At 36.8% G+C, this 18159-nt stretch overlaps 1 protein-coding gene across 1 annotated transcript; it reads right to left on the bottom strand.

Moving 5' to 3' along the window:
- Window positions 1-620: 620 nt before the first annotated feature.
- Window positions 621-2651, bottom strand: LOC149196034 (methyltransferase FGSG_00040-like). Its single transcript, XM_089408124.1, has one exon. It carries the CDS (start codon window positions 2649-2651, stop codon window positions 621-623), a length of 2031 nt encoding a protein of 676 aa, XP_089264250.1.
- Window positions 2652-18159: the final 15508 nt, after the last annotated feature.

The following is an 18159-nucleotide window of genomic DNA, read 5'->3' as shown; positions in this document are numbered from 1 at the left end:
AGTCGCCATTAATTATTATTTCATTGGTACTTTTCAATGAAAAATCCTGCCTTGATGGGTCATAATTCTACGAGTGAATTTGGACTTTCGATGTCCGTTAACGAATGTCTAATTTTCCATAGGTCTTCAATATCCATATGAAATAGGAAGAATGCCGAAATATCAGTCGAAATATTATTTTAAATTTATTCAAAAATCTGATAAACCCTTACCAGGGAAAGAGTGCAATGACGATTAACTCTTCTTCCATTTGAAGATCTTATCGAGAGAACTCTAAACAATTCCAGTCACGTCTGTTGATCTCTTAGTCATTCAGGCAGCTTTGATATTGTAACTAGCCAGAGCACTAAATTACTGCGCAATAAAGGATGGTAGTTTCACTAGTTACTTCAAAGCTTTAAAAGAACGTCAACCTCAAAAATTTCACCCTGCCGTGCGTCTTCAAGATCAGTTATGATGATCCTATCTTCGCGATGACAGTTTGAATGCTGTAAGACAAGCGCCTTGAGAACATCTTCACTGTGTCTGCCAAAGACTCTGAAGCATGCCTCCCTCGCCAATGCACATTGCGTAATAAATGCTTGATTTTCCTTTCCCATCAAATCTTTGGCTTCCTCTAACTACTTCTCTACTATAACCAAGCTTCGAATGTCCCCCGGCACCGTATCTTGAATGGCATCCATAACTTCTTTCCCGGAAGGAACGGTGAAGAAGTTGTTCCACTGTGTTCCTACAAGATATGCAGACACAAATGACGCACGAATCCAATTCTTCTCCTCAGGCGTTTTCAATAACGCGGAATTCCTTATAAAATCTTGTGTCTCTTCAAAAAGTTTCGCAAATTCTTCACATGCTGGAAGATATGCATCAAAGGGATTTTGAGAGCTTGCCGCACTGATTTCTTCCAAAGCTTTGTCATGCAGTTCTCGGAATCGTGTCGTTATAGGCTCCAGATCTGCTTTCAGAGAGAGCTCCAGAATGCATCTCCTGCACTTGCACTCGAAACCCCATCTCTCGCACATGGCTTGGTGCTGTGGCAACGGGGCAAGGGTATCAAAATACGAGATGGTGATCTCTTCTCCGCTGTTGATGGGCTTCGAAGCATGAATAGACATGGCGCTTCCCACTTTCACCCTGCTCGAGTTCGGCAAGCAGGAATGGTTAATGAAGGATGGCAGCAGCCAGAGACCGCTATAATTCCGGCCTTGCTGGATGAGTTTGGCTTCGTACAGTTTCGGTTCGGCTCCCACGAATGAGTTTCGACTTATAATAGCCCGTATACGGTTAACGTCTGCAAGCAATATTCCTTTTTCTTCTTCTTGGGTCCCAGACATTTGGCCATCACTCTGGAACAAGTCGATGGCCGGAACATCGGAGCTGCCCCACACAAGGGAATCATCTAAAGCATAAAGTTGTTCGAGCATCATCCGCGATTTCTTGGCAGCGCAGAAAACCGCGGAGACAAGATCCTCTTGAGACGCCATTTTAATATTGTCCCTGTGCTCCACATTCGACACAGTGATAGAGGCACTCCGCTCGTCCTCGTAGGCAACTGCGACGGCATCGCATACCAGCAAAAGCTGCCCGATGAATATTTCTCGGGTGGCGTAAAGTCCCCGTCCGCGGCCGTCTTCGGTCATCTTAATCTCCACGGGGCCAACGAAATCGCCAAATTCAGCTGTAGGGACAAAACCGGGCTGGAAGTCCGAGATATCATGCTCATCAATGCGACTTTGGGAGTACACAGTCTTGGCCTCACGAAGCACGTCTTGTATTTTCTTCTGCCCGTGGCTGGCGTTAGAAGCTCTCTCTAAACATCCGCATGCCGCCACATACTGCCCCAGCCCAATCAGAGCACGGCCTTTTCTATAGAGCGCCATGAGATTGCCTGAGTCGATCATAAGGGCCTTGTCGGAATCCTCCAGCGCCAGCTCAAATTTCTTCACCTGAAGCCTTGTCTCCGCCAGGTTGGAATACGCGTGGAGGAGCAAGGTATTCGTATTATTATTGTCATTAGAGGCGCCGCTCTCGACCAGGAGCAGAACTGCGTGGATGCAATTCGTATAATGCTCGGCAGCTGCGTCCCATTGCTCCTCTCTCAAACAGCTGTTGCCCTTCTTCCTCTCCTCCTCGGCCCACTTCTCGTTCTGAGTCACAAGCATCTCGACATCGGCAGAGTAAACACAGATGGTGGGACTATCATCGAGGCCGTGCATATAATATGGCTCTTTGATGGCGACCTTCGCTCCTTTGGGGTAAAGCTTCTCGATATTGGTCTGCGAGCGAGGCAAATTGAAGATTGCCAGCCTGACGGCAAGGCCATTATCGTCCTCAAGGAGAGTGATGATACCGCCCATCCAGTAGGCCTCGGCGCAGAGAGTCCCGCAGAGCACCCGGCCTTGGTTGATTTTCTGAACCTTCAAGTGGGTTAAGGAAATGGGTTTTAGTCTTTCCAGTGGAATAGAAGAAGCTTCACCGCTGCTGCCGCTGAAATTTGATGCAGTAGGAAATAATGACAATTCTGCTGCGGCCTCCATTTGTTGACGGATGAGATAGTGTATTTCTAGAAGCGCTTGCTTGTCGAAGCTCTTACGGGCTTCTGCTGAATGAGTAAGTTGAAGCAAGGTCGTTAAATGATCCAGGTTTGCCATAAAATCCGTCCTTCCACCTCTCTCTTCTTCAGCTTATTCGTCTGCTGATGCTAACAAGATAAAGTTCACAACGTTAATTTCTTTCACCGTCTTCTTCTTGGGTTATTCGATATTTCTTTTCGTCGCCGAAGATCATATTTAAATCCATAAAAGAACCTCATTAAACCTAAACTTGGTAACGGCTAATCAGCCTGCTATAGGGCATGCACGTTGGATAATCTGATAACACCCAAGCGAAGAGACTGGGCATTAAATAAAAAATAGGAATTTCCGTGTTATCGGACTATCCAGCCTGCATTTCCCCGGGCATTTAATGCCCTATGGCAGGCTGCTTAGCCGCTGCCCCTAAACCCTACCATTAATGATGGGTCTATTGAAAATGGAAGAGATTAATATCGAAATTTGAAAAACGCAGAGGTTATCGAGATTCTGAGTTGTCTTTATTTTTTTTAGATTTTTTGTTATTAAAATGAGTAGAAATTTTTGACGTGAAATTTTAATTTGTGTTATTTAAATTAATTTTTTATTATAAATTTAACTCTACAAAACTTTAAAGCACTTTCATTGCACAAATATCTATTTCAATAAATTCCTACCAAAAATCAAACTAGAAAAAACTACAGTAAAAACATTAAAATAGGAAGACAATGGAGTTGTCTTTAGTGCGACTTTTTGGAGATTCAGGTGACGGAATCCGGCCGAAAAAATTGATGTTAATTCTTGATTTGTATTGTTTAAATGGTTTTTTAACTGCATATTTGGATTCATCACTCTGAAAAACCCTGGAACGCTTTGATTGTGCAGAAATTATCTATCAACCTTGCGATTTCAATAAATTGTTGCCGGATTTTAGAAAAATTTAACCTGAAAAATCCACCAAAAAAATTTCCAAAAAATCTCAGTAAAAACTACACCGAAGATAATTCTAATTGTAAGAAATCGCCGAGCCCATCCGTGCCACATCCTATATAATAATTTTGATTACTTCTGGCATGATAATGTCGTATGTCCGTCCGTACAAAATAACGCGTTGCCAGACGGCCGAATTTTCACCGGGATTTTGCGAGGAAAAATTTCATTCAATCATTTTATAGTATTTGAATTTTTTTTTAAGTGAAATGGGTTGAGCATTATCATGAATTTTTCGGCATTCAAAATTTTTGAAGTTTAATAATTTATAATTTAGTTTTTTTTATTGGAAATAAAATTATTTTCAATTAAATTAATTTAAAATAGTATTTAATGATTATATGATAAGGGTTTTGGTTTAAATTATATTATTAATTAAATGATAATGCTTTTCGAACCAACAAGTGTGGTTCATTTTCATGGTAAGTTGAAGAATTAGATCATGGCTGCATGTTAAATAGAGAAGATCATCCAACAACTATATTTGACTAGACTGGATCAAAGGATAGGGACAACGGCTATATTTGACTTGATTTGGCCAAGGGATAGGGATAAGGAGAATTAGTTTAGATAATTTATAAGTTAGTTATTTTATTATTAATACTATCAATGAATTGTATTTAATTATTAATTATATATAATAAAAAGTTATAACATAATATAAACCTTTATTATTTATATAATAGTATATAAATAATAAAGGTTTATATTCTATTTGTTGAGGAATTTTGGGCGAAAATCACATAGAAAAACTTTTGTCGACGCGTTTCCAGCTAGTGTGGTTCATAGTCAGGACAAGTTGAATGAGCAGATCTTACTAAGCACATTAAATAGATACGGCAGAGAATCCCATGACTTAATGATTAACAACCAACAGCTAGAATTGACAAGATAACGGCTAGATTGACTTAGGGTCAATTAATATTTATATTCTATTATAACTTTTTATTATATATAATTAATAATTAAATACAATTCATTGATAGTATTAATAATAAAATAACTAGCTTATAAATTATCTAAACTAATTCTTCCTATCCCTATCCCATGGCCAAATCAAGTCAAATATAGCCGTTGTCCCTATCCTTTGGTCCAGTCTAGTCAAATATAGTCGTTTCCTGGTCTATTATATTCCTTTCCTAGTCAAATATAGCTGTTGGATGAACTTCTCTCTCTATTTAACATGCCTATCCATTTCCTAGTCAAATATAGTTCTTGGATGATCTTCTTTCTCTATTTAACATGCAACCATGATCTGGTTCTTCAACTTGTCTTGACTATGAACCACACTTGTTGGTTCGAAACGCCTTTACAATTGAGTGATAATGTGATTTACTTGTCTTGACTATGAACCACACTTGTTGGTTCGAAACGCCTCTACAATTGAATGATAATGTGATTTACCCGGAAACACCTATCATATACTTGTTATGGATCACAGAAGCCTTAATTCTACAAATATTTAATTATATTTGAATAATTTTATTCAATTAATTTATTGTTATAATCTAGTTTTTTATTGGAAACAAAATTATTCCCACTTAAACTAACTTTAAATAATATTTAATCATATTTGAATAAAAATATTCAATTAGTTTAATTTTAATATCTTGATTGATAAAATTTTAACACTATAAATCAATGGGTGGAATGGGAAATGTGCAAAAAAATTATATTTGTACTTAACTAATGGCCTATTCTAAATTTGCTGAGGTTCTTATTTTTTAAGCCATCTAGTTGCATATTGTAAATATAGTTTAATAATTTCTTAAAAATAAAGAATGGTTGGAAATATATATATACATCAACTAACACAACTACATATTTGTAAATGTGGTTGATATACATTATTTATATTAAGTACATTTAGTAAGGTGGGACTATTAGTTGATCATTTTAGAAGGTTGATGAGTTTGATCATGGTGAATGAGGTTGACTATGGTCAACCATTAATGTAACTATGTATTAATGTTAAATCAATCTAAAAATGTTACATGAACGTTGACCATTGTTATTGTTACACTTTTGCGTTAATATTACATTAATATTGACCATGGTTGAAGAGGGTCGAATATTGTTGGTTAACCCAAACCATAATTGATCTCAATTTACCATGCTTGATAATGCCTAAACATAATGACTATCATGGTTGACCATTGTTATATGGTTATCGTGATATTACATTAATATTGACCATGTTTGACCATTGTCAACCACGGGTGACCATGGTTGATCATTGTTGACCACGGGTGACCATGGTTGATGTTACATTAACATTAATGTTAATGTTACAAAAATGCTTACATTAAAGGTTGAAATGGGTTAACACAACCATGGTTGACCTAAGAAAAAGATTGATAATGATTACCATGGTTGACTTTAGTTGAACATGATTGACAATGATACCATCGTTGACCTATGTTGACCATGATTGGCAATAATTACCATGGTTGAAGGTGGAAATTAGTAGACAATGGTTGGCTACGACAAAATATATTCAAGATATCATTAACGATGGTTTATTACATTCAACATATAGTTAACTATGGATGGCCATGCTTGTCCACACAAAACTATATTTAAGACAAATTATGATTAATAATAGTTGACCACAGTTCACCATCATTATCCATATTTGATCATGGTTGATAATGGTTGACCATCATTGATGTTAGTTGGGTTTGATGCCCAAGGTTTGACCACGTTGACCATGGGTGAACATGGTTTGACAAATTCGAAGATTTTTTACCACAGTTGTCTACGAGAGATTATGGTTGCCCATGTTAAAATTAGATAGCCATAATTAACCATGTTCAATCATGGAGACCTTGTTTGACCATGGTTGTCCATGGCTGGCCATAAAGAGTGGGAAGAGCATGGGTTGTTAAAGGTTGACAATGGTTTGCCAAATATGACCATGGTTGACTATGGTTGACCATGGTAGAGTATGGATAACTAAGGTTGTCTATGGTAGAACATGGATGACAATATTTGACCATGTATGACAGTCCATGAGTTTGTTCAACATGTTTGACAATAATCGAGATTGGTCAAACATGGTTGACTATGGTTAACATGTCACTGACTATGGGTGTACGTTGTTGATCAAGGTTGTTAGTGTTTATGTGTAGTTGATTATGCTTGACCATGATGCCATGTTGACTATGGTTGACCATTTTCAACTATGTTTCCCATTGTTGAACACTATTAACCATGTTAATCACATAAATAATTATTAGAAATTGTTTAACCATGTATGACCTTAGTTGACCATAGTTTCCCAAGTTATCTATAGTGTACCATGATTGATTATTGCTAATTAAGAATGACTATGGTCAATAGATGGTTGATTTGGGTTGACTATGGTTTACTATGGTTGACCACAGTTGATGATGGTTGACAAGGCTCAACCATGGTTGCCAATGGTTGATGATGACAAACCATGGTTGACAAGATTGATCAAGATTGACCATGGTTGACCTAGGATTATTAAGGATTGACCATAGGTGGCCATGCTAGGCCATTGAGGACAAGAATTAATAATGATATTTAATCATGGAGACCTCTGTTGACCATGGTTGACCATGGGTGATCATGATTGGTCAAGAGGAGTGGGAAGAGAATGATTTGCTCAAGGGTGACTATGGTTCACCAAGTTTGACCATGGTTGACTATAGATGACTATGGCTAACTAAGTTATCTATGGTGGAACATGGATGACAATGAGTGTAGGGCCCCTAAATCTAACCCCAATTGTTTTTCTTTACATTGGTAAATACATCTATAAATATGGTTGCAAACCTTACAACTTCAATTCTCGATGCACGTCATGACTATTTAATTCCATAACATTTTACAAAATAATAATACATGTGATATAATGAAGAATTATCAATGTTTTGATTCTAATCTACAATACTATATAGTAGAGGGAAACCATTCCAATGAAGTTTACAATATTACATTGATAACTGCGATTTACCACATCATCAATAGTGCCAATATTCAAGTCATACATTTACTAGATAATTCATAAAATAAATTACAAAAGTTGCCATTCACCCAAGAGAAGGTAAGATCCTTAATGCATATTATGAAAAGCCTTATTCCTTTCCCAATGTGGATTTAATGATCAATATTCAACAATTCCCACTATCATTGACCAAGTTGTAGTGGGGTTGTAAGTAGGAGGAGAAAATAACACTAGTTGACAGGAATTTGCGACATTGATCTCCCTAGATCAAAAATTCCTATCCACCGCACTACCAATAATGCTAAATATCATAATTTCACTAAAAAATTACAAGTTGTCACTAGAAAAATTAGGATATGATTACGACATCCATCCAACGCTAGGGAGTTCCCAAATGTTCCCTTCAGAGGAATGTGTTTCTTTTATAGAGTCTTTTGGGCGAGGATTAGATGTGACACTTATTTTCACATGAAAAATAATCACAAAGTTCCATAAATTTTATTATTCACCTAGCCACATGCTCGATCTTCAATTTCACTATCATGTAAATACCTTATTATATTATTTAAAGTGAAGATTTTCTTTCACCCAAGAGACACATGTTCTTAAATTTATTGTTAGATGTTCCCTTATGCCCTTTTTCCTCTTCTTAACATTTTCTATTTGTTTAGTTACCTTTTTGTTACCTACCAAGAGTCTGAGTTAGTTTTAGTTACTTCATAAATTTCTTCTCTTCAAAGTTAGTTATTATTTTAAGATTTTCTCAATTAGGTGAGGTTCTCTTGATTTTAATTTCTTAGAATTACTTCAATAATTCAGATATTGCACACATCTATTTAGATTTTAGTTCACTTATGTCCACATCAAATTAACTTTAGATTATTCCTCATTTTGAACATGGTATCTTATAATTAATTTTTGTATCTATATTTCACTTAACTCTAACTTACATTAAACACCTTTTTTATGTATAACTTTACTAACATTAATGAGGCCAATTATTTTAGTTATTATTTTTTCACATTTATTTTGGTTTTTTTAGCTTTCACTTATTAAACTTTATCTTATCTTAATATTCAATAACTTATCAATCCTTAAGTGCTTATGAATTAACAACATCATATATTTCCTTATCCTCTATCTAGTGCCAAGGGTCCCAAATCACGTTCTCTTCAAGAACCTCAAGTTCCAAGGGTGCGACAAGTTTCCCTTCAAACATTTGTGATTCGAATATGGGAAATAATTACTAGCATAAATGGTAACTCAATCGTCTCATTGTCTTCATTGTTGATAGTTTCATGTTGACTAGGGATCAAGGATCTCCTTGTTGCATGCCCTTTAGTAGTAATTTGTGAGCAATTGTATCCATTGTCCAACCCTCATAACATTGTGCAACTCCAAGAATAAGTACCTCTTGTACTTCATCTTGAGCCATGAATTGATTGCTAGCAGCTAAGATCAAGGGGGTTGTTCAATTAACACTCATCACAACCCACAAAAATTGTGAGAACATCCATCAGTGTAATCCATATATATAAGCATACCCACTATCTACCTTGTTGTGAAGGTAAATCCCCTTTGCGGACATAGGCGGTCCTTCTAGCCCAATGAGTGGGTCTAGCAACAAATTGAACAAACTAACATACACTTTCCTAATTTATGTTTAAAAAATGCAGAGAGAAGGATAAACCTACCTCGCTCTGATGCTAATTGCTCAATCCTTTTGAATATGACTTTGATTATTTTTCTCCAAGCCTCGCTCCTTACTTGTTCTTCAAGTTTGAGTACCTACAAGGAAGATCAAAGGACTATGCAAAATACATGAGCATATATGGCATACATCAAACATAAACTACTTAATAGATCAAGGAGTGTTAAGCTAAAAGCATAAATATTTACACAATTACAGAAAGTGAACATCAAATGTATATATTAATAAGCTAAAAATGGAATCACATAACATATACTTTGATGTTGGAGACCTCCTTTTGGTGGATGTCCAAGTCCAAGAAAATACTCTTCAAGCACTCCTTCTCCAAGCTAGAATGGATAGCATGTAAGCATAATCTAAGCATAGGATGTAACAATCAATGGCCAACCATTTGGGGATGGAATGGAGTGGATTTATTTGAAGGGAGAGAGGTTTAGGGATCCACAAAAGATGTTGGAAGGTCTAGATCTCGAGGGGAAATCTCATAATGATAAGATCAAGAGTTCCAAATGGGAGAGCTCGACCATATCAACAATAACCAATATCCATCTCATTGTTCTCGAAGTTTGTAGTGTATGAAGCTTCTCCTCAAATTTGGGAAAAGCTTCTAGAAGAGGTTCAATGTGGGTTTTCATATCAAAAGCTGCGCTGGAAGTGCTAGCATAGAATAGTGCAACCTTCCATTAGCACGGGCAGGCAGTGTAGCAAAACATGTCGATGCTAAAATTTAGGTTTTTAGTTAACCTTCTTCAGAATGGATTCGGGGAAATTTTCCTTTGATTCTTCAGGGAGGTTTTGGTTTGTATATCATGATGGATATGTTGCACAGTTGTCAATGTTTTGGCACCTCAGGATATGGAACAGGAAATGAACAAGAGATGTGACAAAATATTGTGTAACATATTCCCCCTAAAGAATGAAGGAAGAACACGGAGTGATGGCTGAGATGCTTTACAAGTTAGTTCAAGGACTAGAAAAACACCATTAGGATACATGTAAATCAAGCATATACATATACATATACATATCTAACATCTCTAATGATCATGCCTAATTATACATGAATAAGCGTATAATAATACATGAATCTGCGGTATGGATGCAACCATCTGAATATAATGGATTATGTGTATGGATCCTTGGTATGGTTGCAACCATCTGAATAGAAAGGATCATGAATATGGATCCATGGTATCGTCGCAGCGATACGTCCACAGGAAACATGCGTACAATCATGAATAAATCATAACTCCATGCAACCTAGATTTTATCACACAGAATCAAGGGTCTTGTGCTTCATCTTGGCCCAATCAATGTATGAATTCTAACATGTGAATAGATGTGTCGAAGTCGAACATGATAGAAAACCACCTGATTATCAGTCAATGATGTAAAATGTTAATATGCACGAGATAAATCATCAATAATGGCAATGCCTCTCAAGGTACAATCCACAAATTTGAATAGTGAAGTTAAAGTTGAACACCCGTGGAATCATCCGATCGAAGGTCAATGATGTAAACCTATTATCGAACGTGAAGAACTTACCATTGTGGTATTCAAACTCTAATGTACTGAAAGGGATTTTCTCGATCATCTTCTTGGATAATGAGTTGAAATCGACAAGAAATGTTCTGTCGAAGGAGGGACATAGTGAGTCCCACATCATCGAAACGAAACAAAAGGATGTAGTAGAGTATATAAGTGTGATCCAAGATTGTGGCATAAAGTCATACAACGTATAAGCATAAAGAACTATAGATAGGACTTCTCTTGAACACATCGACAGCACAACTTCGTGGTTTGGTAGAATTTGACTCAACATAGGATCAGAGGTCATGACGATGAAATGGTATAATCATTTGAGAGGCAAATTGGATTTCCCAAACCAAGGAAGGCAAGTGACTAAGTGAGGATGTACCAAACCACAAACGAGCAACAAATGAGTGTCACGTTCAGGAGCAACATGCTTCCTTTACAAAATACAAGAGATGATCACTTTCACTTTCCCCCCACCATTTCTCGCGAGTACCCCATATATTTTTTTACCACAAGCTTGAAGCGGATAGAATATGCTTGCCATATAAGTTCATCCTTCGGATGAATCCATCGTAGTAACTTTTACGAACGCTAGGAAGGAGAAACTCAATCTCATCATGGTGACAAGTCCTGCGTTGTTTATGTTTAATGAGTCTAATGAAGGTGAAACTTGACATGTTTTTCATGTCTAGAGAGTTTGAAAAATAAGTGAAAAAGAAAACTCTATAGGTCCCTTTTCGTAGATCATCTCTTGAACACAAAAAGGTAGAAAACAGTATCCAAGAGAACCTCTTAGCCATGTTCAACTAAGGTATTCTTTTTTTGTACAATAGTCTACCTCAGTCTGGAAAAGGGCTAAACTTATACTGAGTAGACGTCATTTCATTTACTTTAATGAGTTCAAAACGACAAGTAATCGATAATCTTTTCACTTTTTGGGAGTCAAAAAAGAGCTTAAAGATGACTCCAGGGAGTCACTTTTTTGTTTATTTTTTACGAGTCCAAAAAATGATAACATAAAACTCATTGAATCACTCAAGATAAATCATTGTTATTAAGAATATATGACCTATCACTGCATAAGGAAACACACATTACCGATTTCAACGAAAAATATTAAAAAATGAGTGAAATATGCCCTAATTTGGTAAAAATATTATTTAAAACTTATAAATAGGCCAAAAGTAAATCATTTTTACCATTTTATGAATTTGCAATTGTAAGAGAATTTTTACCTCATTTTACCTCAAGTAAGGAGCACGATCAATCCTAGACACCATTCACTGAGCCACTTGTTGCAAGTAAGAGATCTATCCCTTCCCTTCATTTTGGTACTCCTTTCATGAATTTCATCCATAGATTAGGCTGCAAGGAGGGCTTGCAAAAAAATTATATCGTGGGTGACCAGTGTGGGTTTTACCCATCAGAGTTGTGCTACTCACCCTGTGGTCAATTAGGCCCTCACGTTGATAGTGCAATAAATTTCCTACACAGTCGCATTGGCGCCAAGGTAAAAATTTTGTATGAAATCCTCCATGTTAAATAGTTGGATTTTTTTCTCCATGGAAGCTCATGAAATCTTGTTTTATTGATTTTCCATAGAATAATCAGTCCAAAATGGTAGTTGACGGAATGAAAGGGGACATGAAGCTAAAGACCATCAAGCTGCTAAGGATCAAGATTGTGTTGATGCCCTACGAGAATGTGGGTTTCTCAAGTTCTTCAAGATTCCTTGGATCAGATCACAACCTGAGTTATTGCAGCATCTCATTAGTTGGTAGGATGTGGATCGTCAACTATTCATGATTAGGGATAAAGAACTCAATATATATGTTGTTGACATTTATTTCATTATCGGGTTGTCTAGAAAGGGACAACAGGTTCAGCGTTCTGAAATGCGCACTAGAGGAGAGAGCATGGATATGCTCATTGTGAGGCATTGTCTAAGGACCAAAAAGACCCAAAAAGGAAAAATTGATATAGAGACCATCACAAATCTCCCACTACGAACAATCCTGCATACTATGGCCCAAATAATTGGGGCTTAAGCAATGCATGAGGCGACAAAATCTCATTTCTAGTATGCAATTGAGTGTCTAAATCCCATGGTTTTCAATTGGAATGGGGGTTTTTTGGTGTGAATGAAGCGCCAACTTACCAAGTGCAAGTCAAGGAGTCTAAAAAAATTTGGTTTCAGATCTATTTTGGTGACATTCTTCCTAGAATGTGTGCCATTGTTTCGCTATCAGTGGTTAGAAGTGGATGCACCAGTTCCTAGAGATCTACGCTTACTCATATGGGGTGAGCTGATGCCTCATCATGGAGGTGGCCAACAGATGTCATTCCCTCTAGAATTTTTTGGATGGTTACGTTAGCTGCTAATCATGGTTGAAGATTGGGCATATGAAAGCATGGATTTATGAGGAGATCCAGATCTTCCACTTCCACCAGGGGCACAGTGGACAGATTCAGGTAAAATCTATTTTTGAAGTTTTTGAAGTTTTTTTTGTATGTGTACTAAGATTTAATCTATGATAATTCATGGATGTGGGACCAGAGATACTTCTAGGGGTTTCTCTAGAAGATAGGAAAGTGGCATGCCAGATTGAGGAAGCTCCTTGTGAGGAAGGAGAAGATCCTATTGTCGAGGTAGAGCGTAAACTGGAAGCTTTAAATAGGGGCATTCCAGAGTACAAATCAATAGATGAGGTGCCATTGCGCTACCAGAGGCATACTGTAGGGGTTTCTGCCAGATTGCGTCGGTTATTGGGCTGATTCATTAGGACTATTTTGTGCTATCATGAGCACCGTGTGGGCGAATAGCCAACTCTAGTTTACTTTCCAAAATGTTGTAGGCTTATAAATCCATGTGTCTCAGAGAACAAATGTTGTCATTTTGATGTAGAAAACTCTTTTTCAAACTCTCTCTCTCTCTCTCTCTATATGTGTGTGTGTGTGTGTGTTTTATGTTTACCATGTCTGTTATGTGATGCTTTATGATTTACATGTTTCACAATTGTCTATCTAACACGTAGTTAGCCAATGCATCTGTTAATTTGTTCATGCATCTTAGAATGTGATGATAAGTAATAAAATCAAAGTCTCGTTCCAATAGATGAACTCACAAATACATTCTCAAAATTTGAGGGTTTCTAACTTAATATTGTCCACTAAGTTGTAGTAATATGAGTTGTGAATCAAGATTCATGGTAACCTCCCTAATGCCAAGAGCAATATTTTATGAAAAAAGTTTGATGACCGTAATATATTCGGCAATGTTGTTAGTCGTATGACCTAAATATATACCTTGTAAATTCACTAACTCACCATTAGGGTCATAGATTTCCCATGTAGCGGAGGATACATTAAGTGTACTACAACAAGCACCATCAACAAAACTAATGTAACGGTTGGATGACATTTGCAAACCAAGTAGAGCACGAGGTAAGAAAAGGAAAACATTTACAAAAGAAAACTAACACACCAAAACAACACTGCAAACTAATGAAAATAAACTAATGTACATAAGTATTTACACAGAAAATCATGCATAATATTTCTTTAGGTAAAGCTTGTTTCGGGGCTCGACTACAGAATTTCCTTCATAATATACTAACATATAGGCACCTTTTTGTAAAATGTGTTTGACAACGTAAGGCCCATGCCATATTGATTTGAATTTCCTAGCTCCCAATTTATCATTGGCTTGATCATGTAGCAAGACCACGTCACCCTCAACAAAAATGCGGGGAGAAACAGTTCTATTGTATTGAGCCTTAACTCATTTCTTCTGGGTTTCAATTAATAATGTTGCAAGATGGAAAGTTTCATTGAGCCTTTCAAGATAAAGTAAACATTCCTCCTCAAGTGAGGTATCAAGGAGTAATTTGACAACTAGTTTCAATGAAGGAATTTCACACTCAATTACAAGAGTTGCCTCTAGACCATACACTAGTTGGAAGAGTGTGAATATAGTGAAAGTCTTAGATGCAGTTTGGTAAGCCTAAAGATTTGAAAGTAACATGATATGACAATTTGATTTATGAATCCCAATGGTGCGTGGAAGCATGGTAACCAAGAATTTGTTGACTGCCTCAACCTGGGCATTGGCCTGTGGATAATAAGGGGTTGAGTTGTTGTGACGCAAACCGAACTGAAAAGTGAGCTCTGCCATCATGTAATTTTGGATATGAGATCCATGATTAGTAATGATGGCTTGAGGGACACAAAATTGAGTTATGACATGGTTGAAAAGAAATTGAGTGGTAGTTTTACCGTCAGCATAACGTGTGGGCATTGCCTCAGCCCATTTAGTGAAATAATCAAAGACTACAATGATATATCCATGCCTCCTAGCCAAGCGAGGGTTACATGTCATGAAATCAATACCCCAGCAAAGGGGTTGTTGGTAAAAACTGGGTGCCTGGGTGTGGGTGGGGCACACAATTTATGGTTGTAAATTTGGTAGATGTGACATTTTTGGATTGCGAAAATGAAATATTTAAAGATCGAAGACTAGAAATAACCGACAAGAAGGATTTTCTAAGCAGTAGCATATCCTGACATGTGACTACTGCAAGCCCCAAAGTGGTAGTCATTTAGGGCTCTCTCAGCTTCTTCAAGTGTCAAACATCTATGTAGGATAGAATTGACACCAACACGGTAGAAAGTATCACCAATAATCTGATAGGGTTGGGACTGATGTCAAATGCAATGACGTTCAAAATTGGACAACTCTGATTGAAAAGTTTGGGTTTGGAGATAAATAATAATAGACCCGTACCATCGGTCGTGAGTGCTAATGAGAAAGAGAGTTTCGTCGGGAATGAACTCATTAAAATCCATAGATGTGGTTGCGGAGGGAAGGTCACAAATTAACTCGACGAAAACCAATGATTTATTTAATTTGGTGGGAGAAAATTTCAAATCAAACTCCTGAAGGATAATAATCCTCTTATAATACTTTCCCCCCAACAACTGATTATTCATAATATAAGTCATGGGGTTGCAATCAGAATGCATGGTGGTTTTCTGTAAGAGAATATAGTGTTGAAAGCATTGAACAACGTGAACAACTGCTAAAGCTAGTTTCTCGACATGAGCATATCGAGTCTCGGTATCAATAAAATTTCGTCTTAAGTAGTAGATCACATGTTCATTTCCATCATCATCATATTGCACTAGTACCATGGAAATAGTTTTTGAAGAAAAGTGTAACTAGGTTCGGTATTTGTAAATGTAATTTTGATCTTTGTACTTGTCAAGAAAAATAAATATTATTTGTGTAAATTATTTGAATGAGTTTCTTTCTCATTCCATAGGTCTAGAAAATTCAAAGAATCAAAGTCATGTTAAAGCTTCTTGAGCATGTATATGGGTCAACCTAATGTCAAGTAGCCCTCCAAGACAAGCACCTTCCTCTATGAAGAAGACTGCCAGCAAAGTGAGATAAAAGACAGTCATTTCATCCTAAAAAGAATTAGATTCACTCATGTCAGCTCAATAAATAGACACAACACTTCACAATGTAATGTCGGTTATTTTATGGAGATGTGACTACTATAAATACCTTGTTGATCACACAAATTCAGATTGCTCTGAAACTTTGGACAACACAGTGAATCTTAAACTAGTCTGTAACTTCAAATCTATTCAGGAAGAACAGAGTTTCAGATATCTCAGTGGAAAATGTAACCTTCTCGGTGATATCAGTCTCATCTTAAATATGATAATAAATCTCTCGGTGCAAGGAGAATGTAGTCATAAGGTTTTAGCACACGAAGAGGACAATCATGATCTTGGTAATAAAGATGATCTCAGATTACACAATAGTACACACATCCTCAACATAATCATCTCATAGTAATGATATCACTATCTCGACATACTGAATGGAGTCACTATCTTGACAAGAAGGATTACAATGATCTTACTATGAGAAGAAGAATCTCGACGACCACACAATAATTCGTTCTTGGTATACTGAACTCAACCATGATCTCAGTCTCAGGAAAGAAGCAACAAGGATATCAACGAAGGGGTAACAATGATTTCCTCAGTGAATAAGCAGTGATTATGAAGAACTGAATGATAATAAAGGGGAGGATTGGTGTCTTGGTCTTGGAATGGCATAGTAAGTCAAGGGTTATGGCCTTGTTGTTTGTCAATTGGAATCTCTATAAGAAGAATTATGTGTGGGTTACCTCTCCAAGAGGGAGAGGTTTTAGCCCTGGCAGAATGTCAACATCTTGTGTTCTTGTCTCTTTGTTTTTGGTAGCTATTTGATGAAATAAGAAATACACACTCTAATAATTTCAAAGAGAAGATTTTGCTAATAAGAAAATTAAAAATGCCTCACAAATAGTTATCAAGTCGATAAGAATATCATTTACTATAACTACCCTAGATTCTTCAACACGGTTTCAGAGCTAAGTTGTTGAAGTTAAAGGAAGGGCAACAAAAAGAGACATACAAGGATCAGTTTGCAAGAAGGTCATCAAAGCAAGTTGTATGGCTTTGACAATACTGAAGGATCAGTCTACAACAATAGTCTACATCAAAAGGGGATTTTGTTGCATATACAATCTAGAAGACAATCTACAACAATCCTCATCAAAAGGCCACCATGACCCTCATCAAGATGTCTACAAAAGAAGTCAACTCTAAGGATTTGAAAATGAATATCACATCAGCTTGCAGAAAGTTGAAACCCTAGAAGCAGTCCTGATCTACAAAAGAAGGCACCATGACCCTCATCAAGATGTCTACAAAAGAAGTCAACTCTAAGGATTTCAAAATGAATATCACATCAGCTTGCAGAAAGTTGAAACCCTAGCAGCAGTCCTGATCTACAAAAGAAGGCAAAACATATTGAAGGCATTTTCATCTCCAAGGTTATGAAATCATGAAAGGGTCATCTCCTTTCCCTAGAAGAAGACCATCCAAGGAAGAAACAAATCATCCTCACCAAAAGGGAGAAACCTTTTCTATTTAAGGCTTTTTCACTTGAAAGAAGATCATCCGCGAAGAAGCCCTCATATATATTCTTTAACCTTCATCAAGGTGAAGATTTCATATTCACATGACAAGTAAGTATCTTTTTAAATTATAAATTTGGTTAAATGACTTCATGAATTGCAAGGACATCTATATAAGCAACATAGATGTCCTTACTTGTCAATGCTTTCAACACTATATTCTCTTGCAGAAAACCACCATGAATTGCAAGGACATCTATTTAAATTATAAATTTGGTTAAATGACTTCATGAATTGCAAGGACATCTATTATAGGGCTTTATCCCTTTGAAGGAGGACCTAGTAACTTCCCTCCATTGCACTATGAATTGAGGAATTGGGTTGGTTTCTAGGGAGGTT

Source organism: Pinus tabuliformis, chromosome 2_2, assembly GCF_031772625.1.
Source record: "Pinus tabuliformis cultivar Carrire ecotype Pingquan chromosome 2_2, CPIR1, whole genome shotgun sequence".
In the NCBI taxonomy this organism is placed as follows: domain Eukaryota; kingdom Viridiplantae; phylum Streptophyta; class Pinopsida; order Pinales; family Pinaceae; genus Pinus; species Pinus tabuliformis.
Note: the sequence above shows the minus strand (reverse complement) of the source record. Positions and strands in the feature narration are given on the sequence as shown.

Excerpts from the sequence above, each read along its gene's own strand:
- LOC149196034 (XM_089408124.1), bottom strand. The coding sequence starts at position 2,651 with ATGGCAAACCTGGATCATTTAACGACCTTGCTTCAACTTACTCATTCA.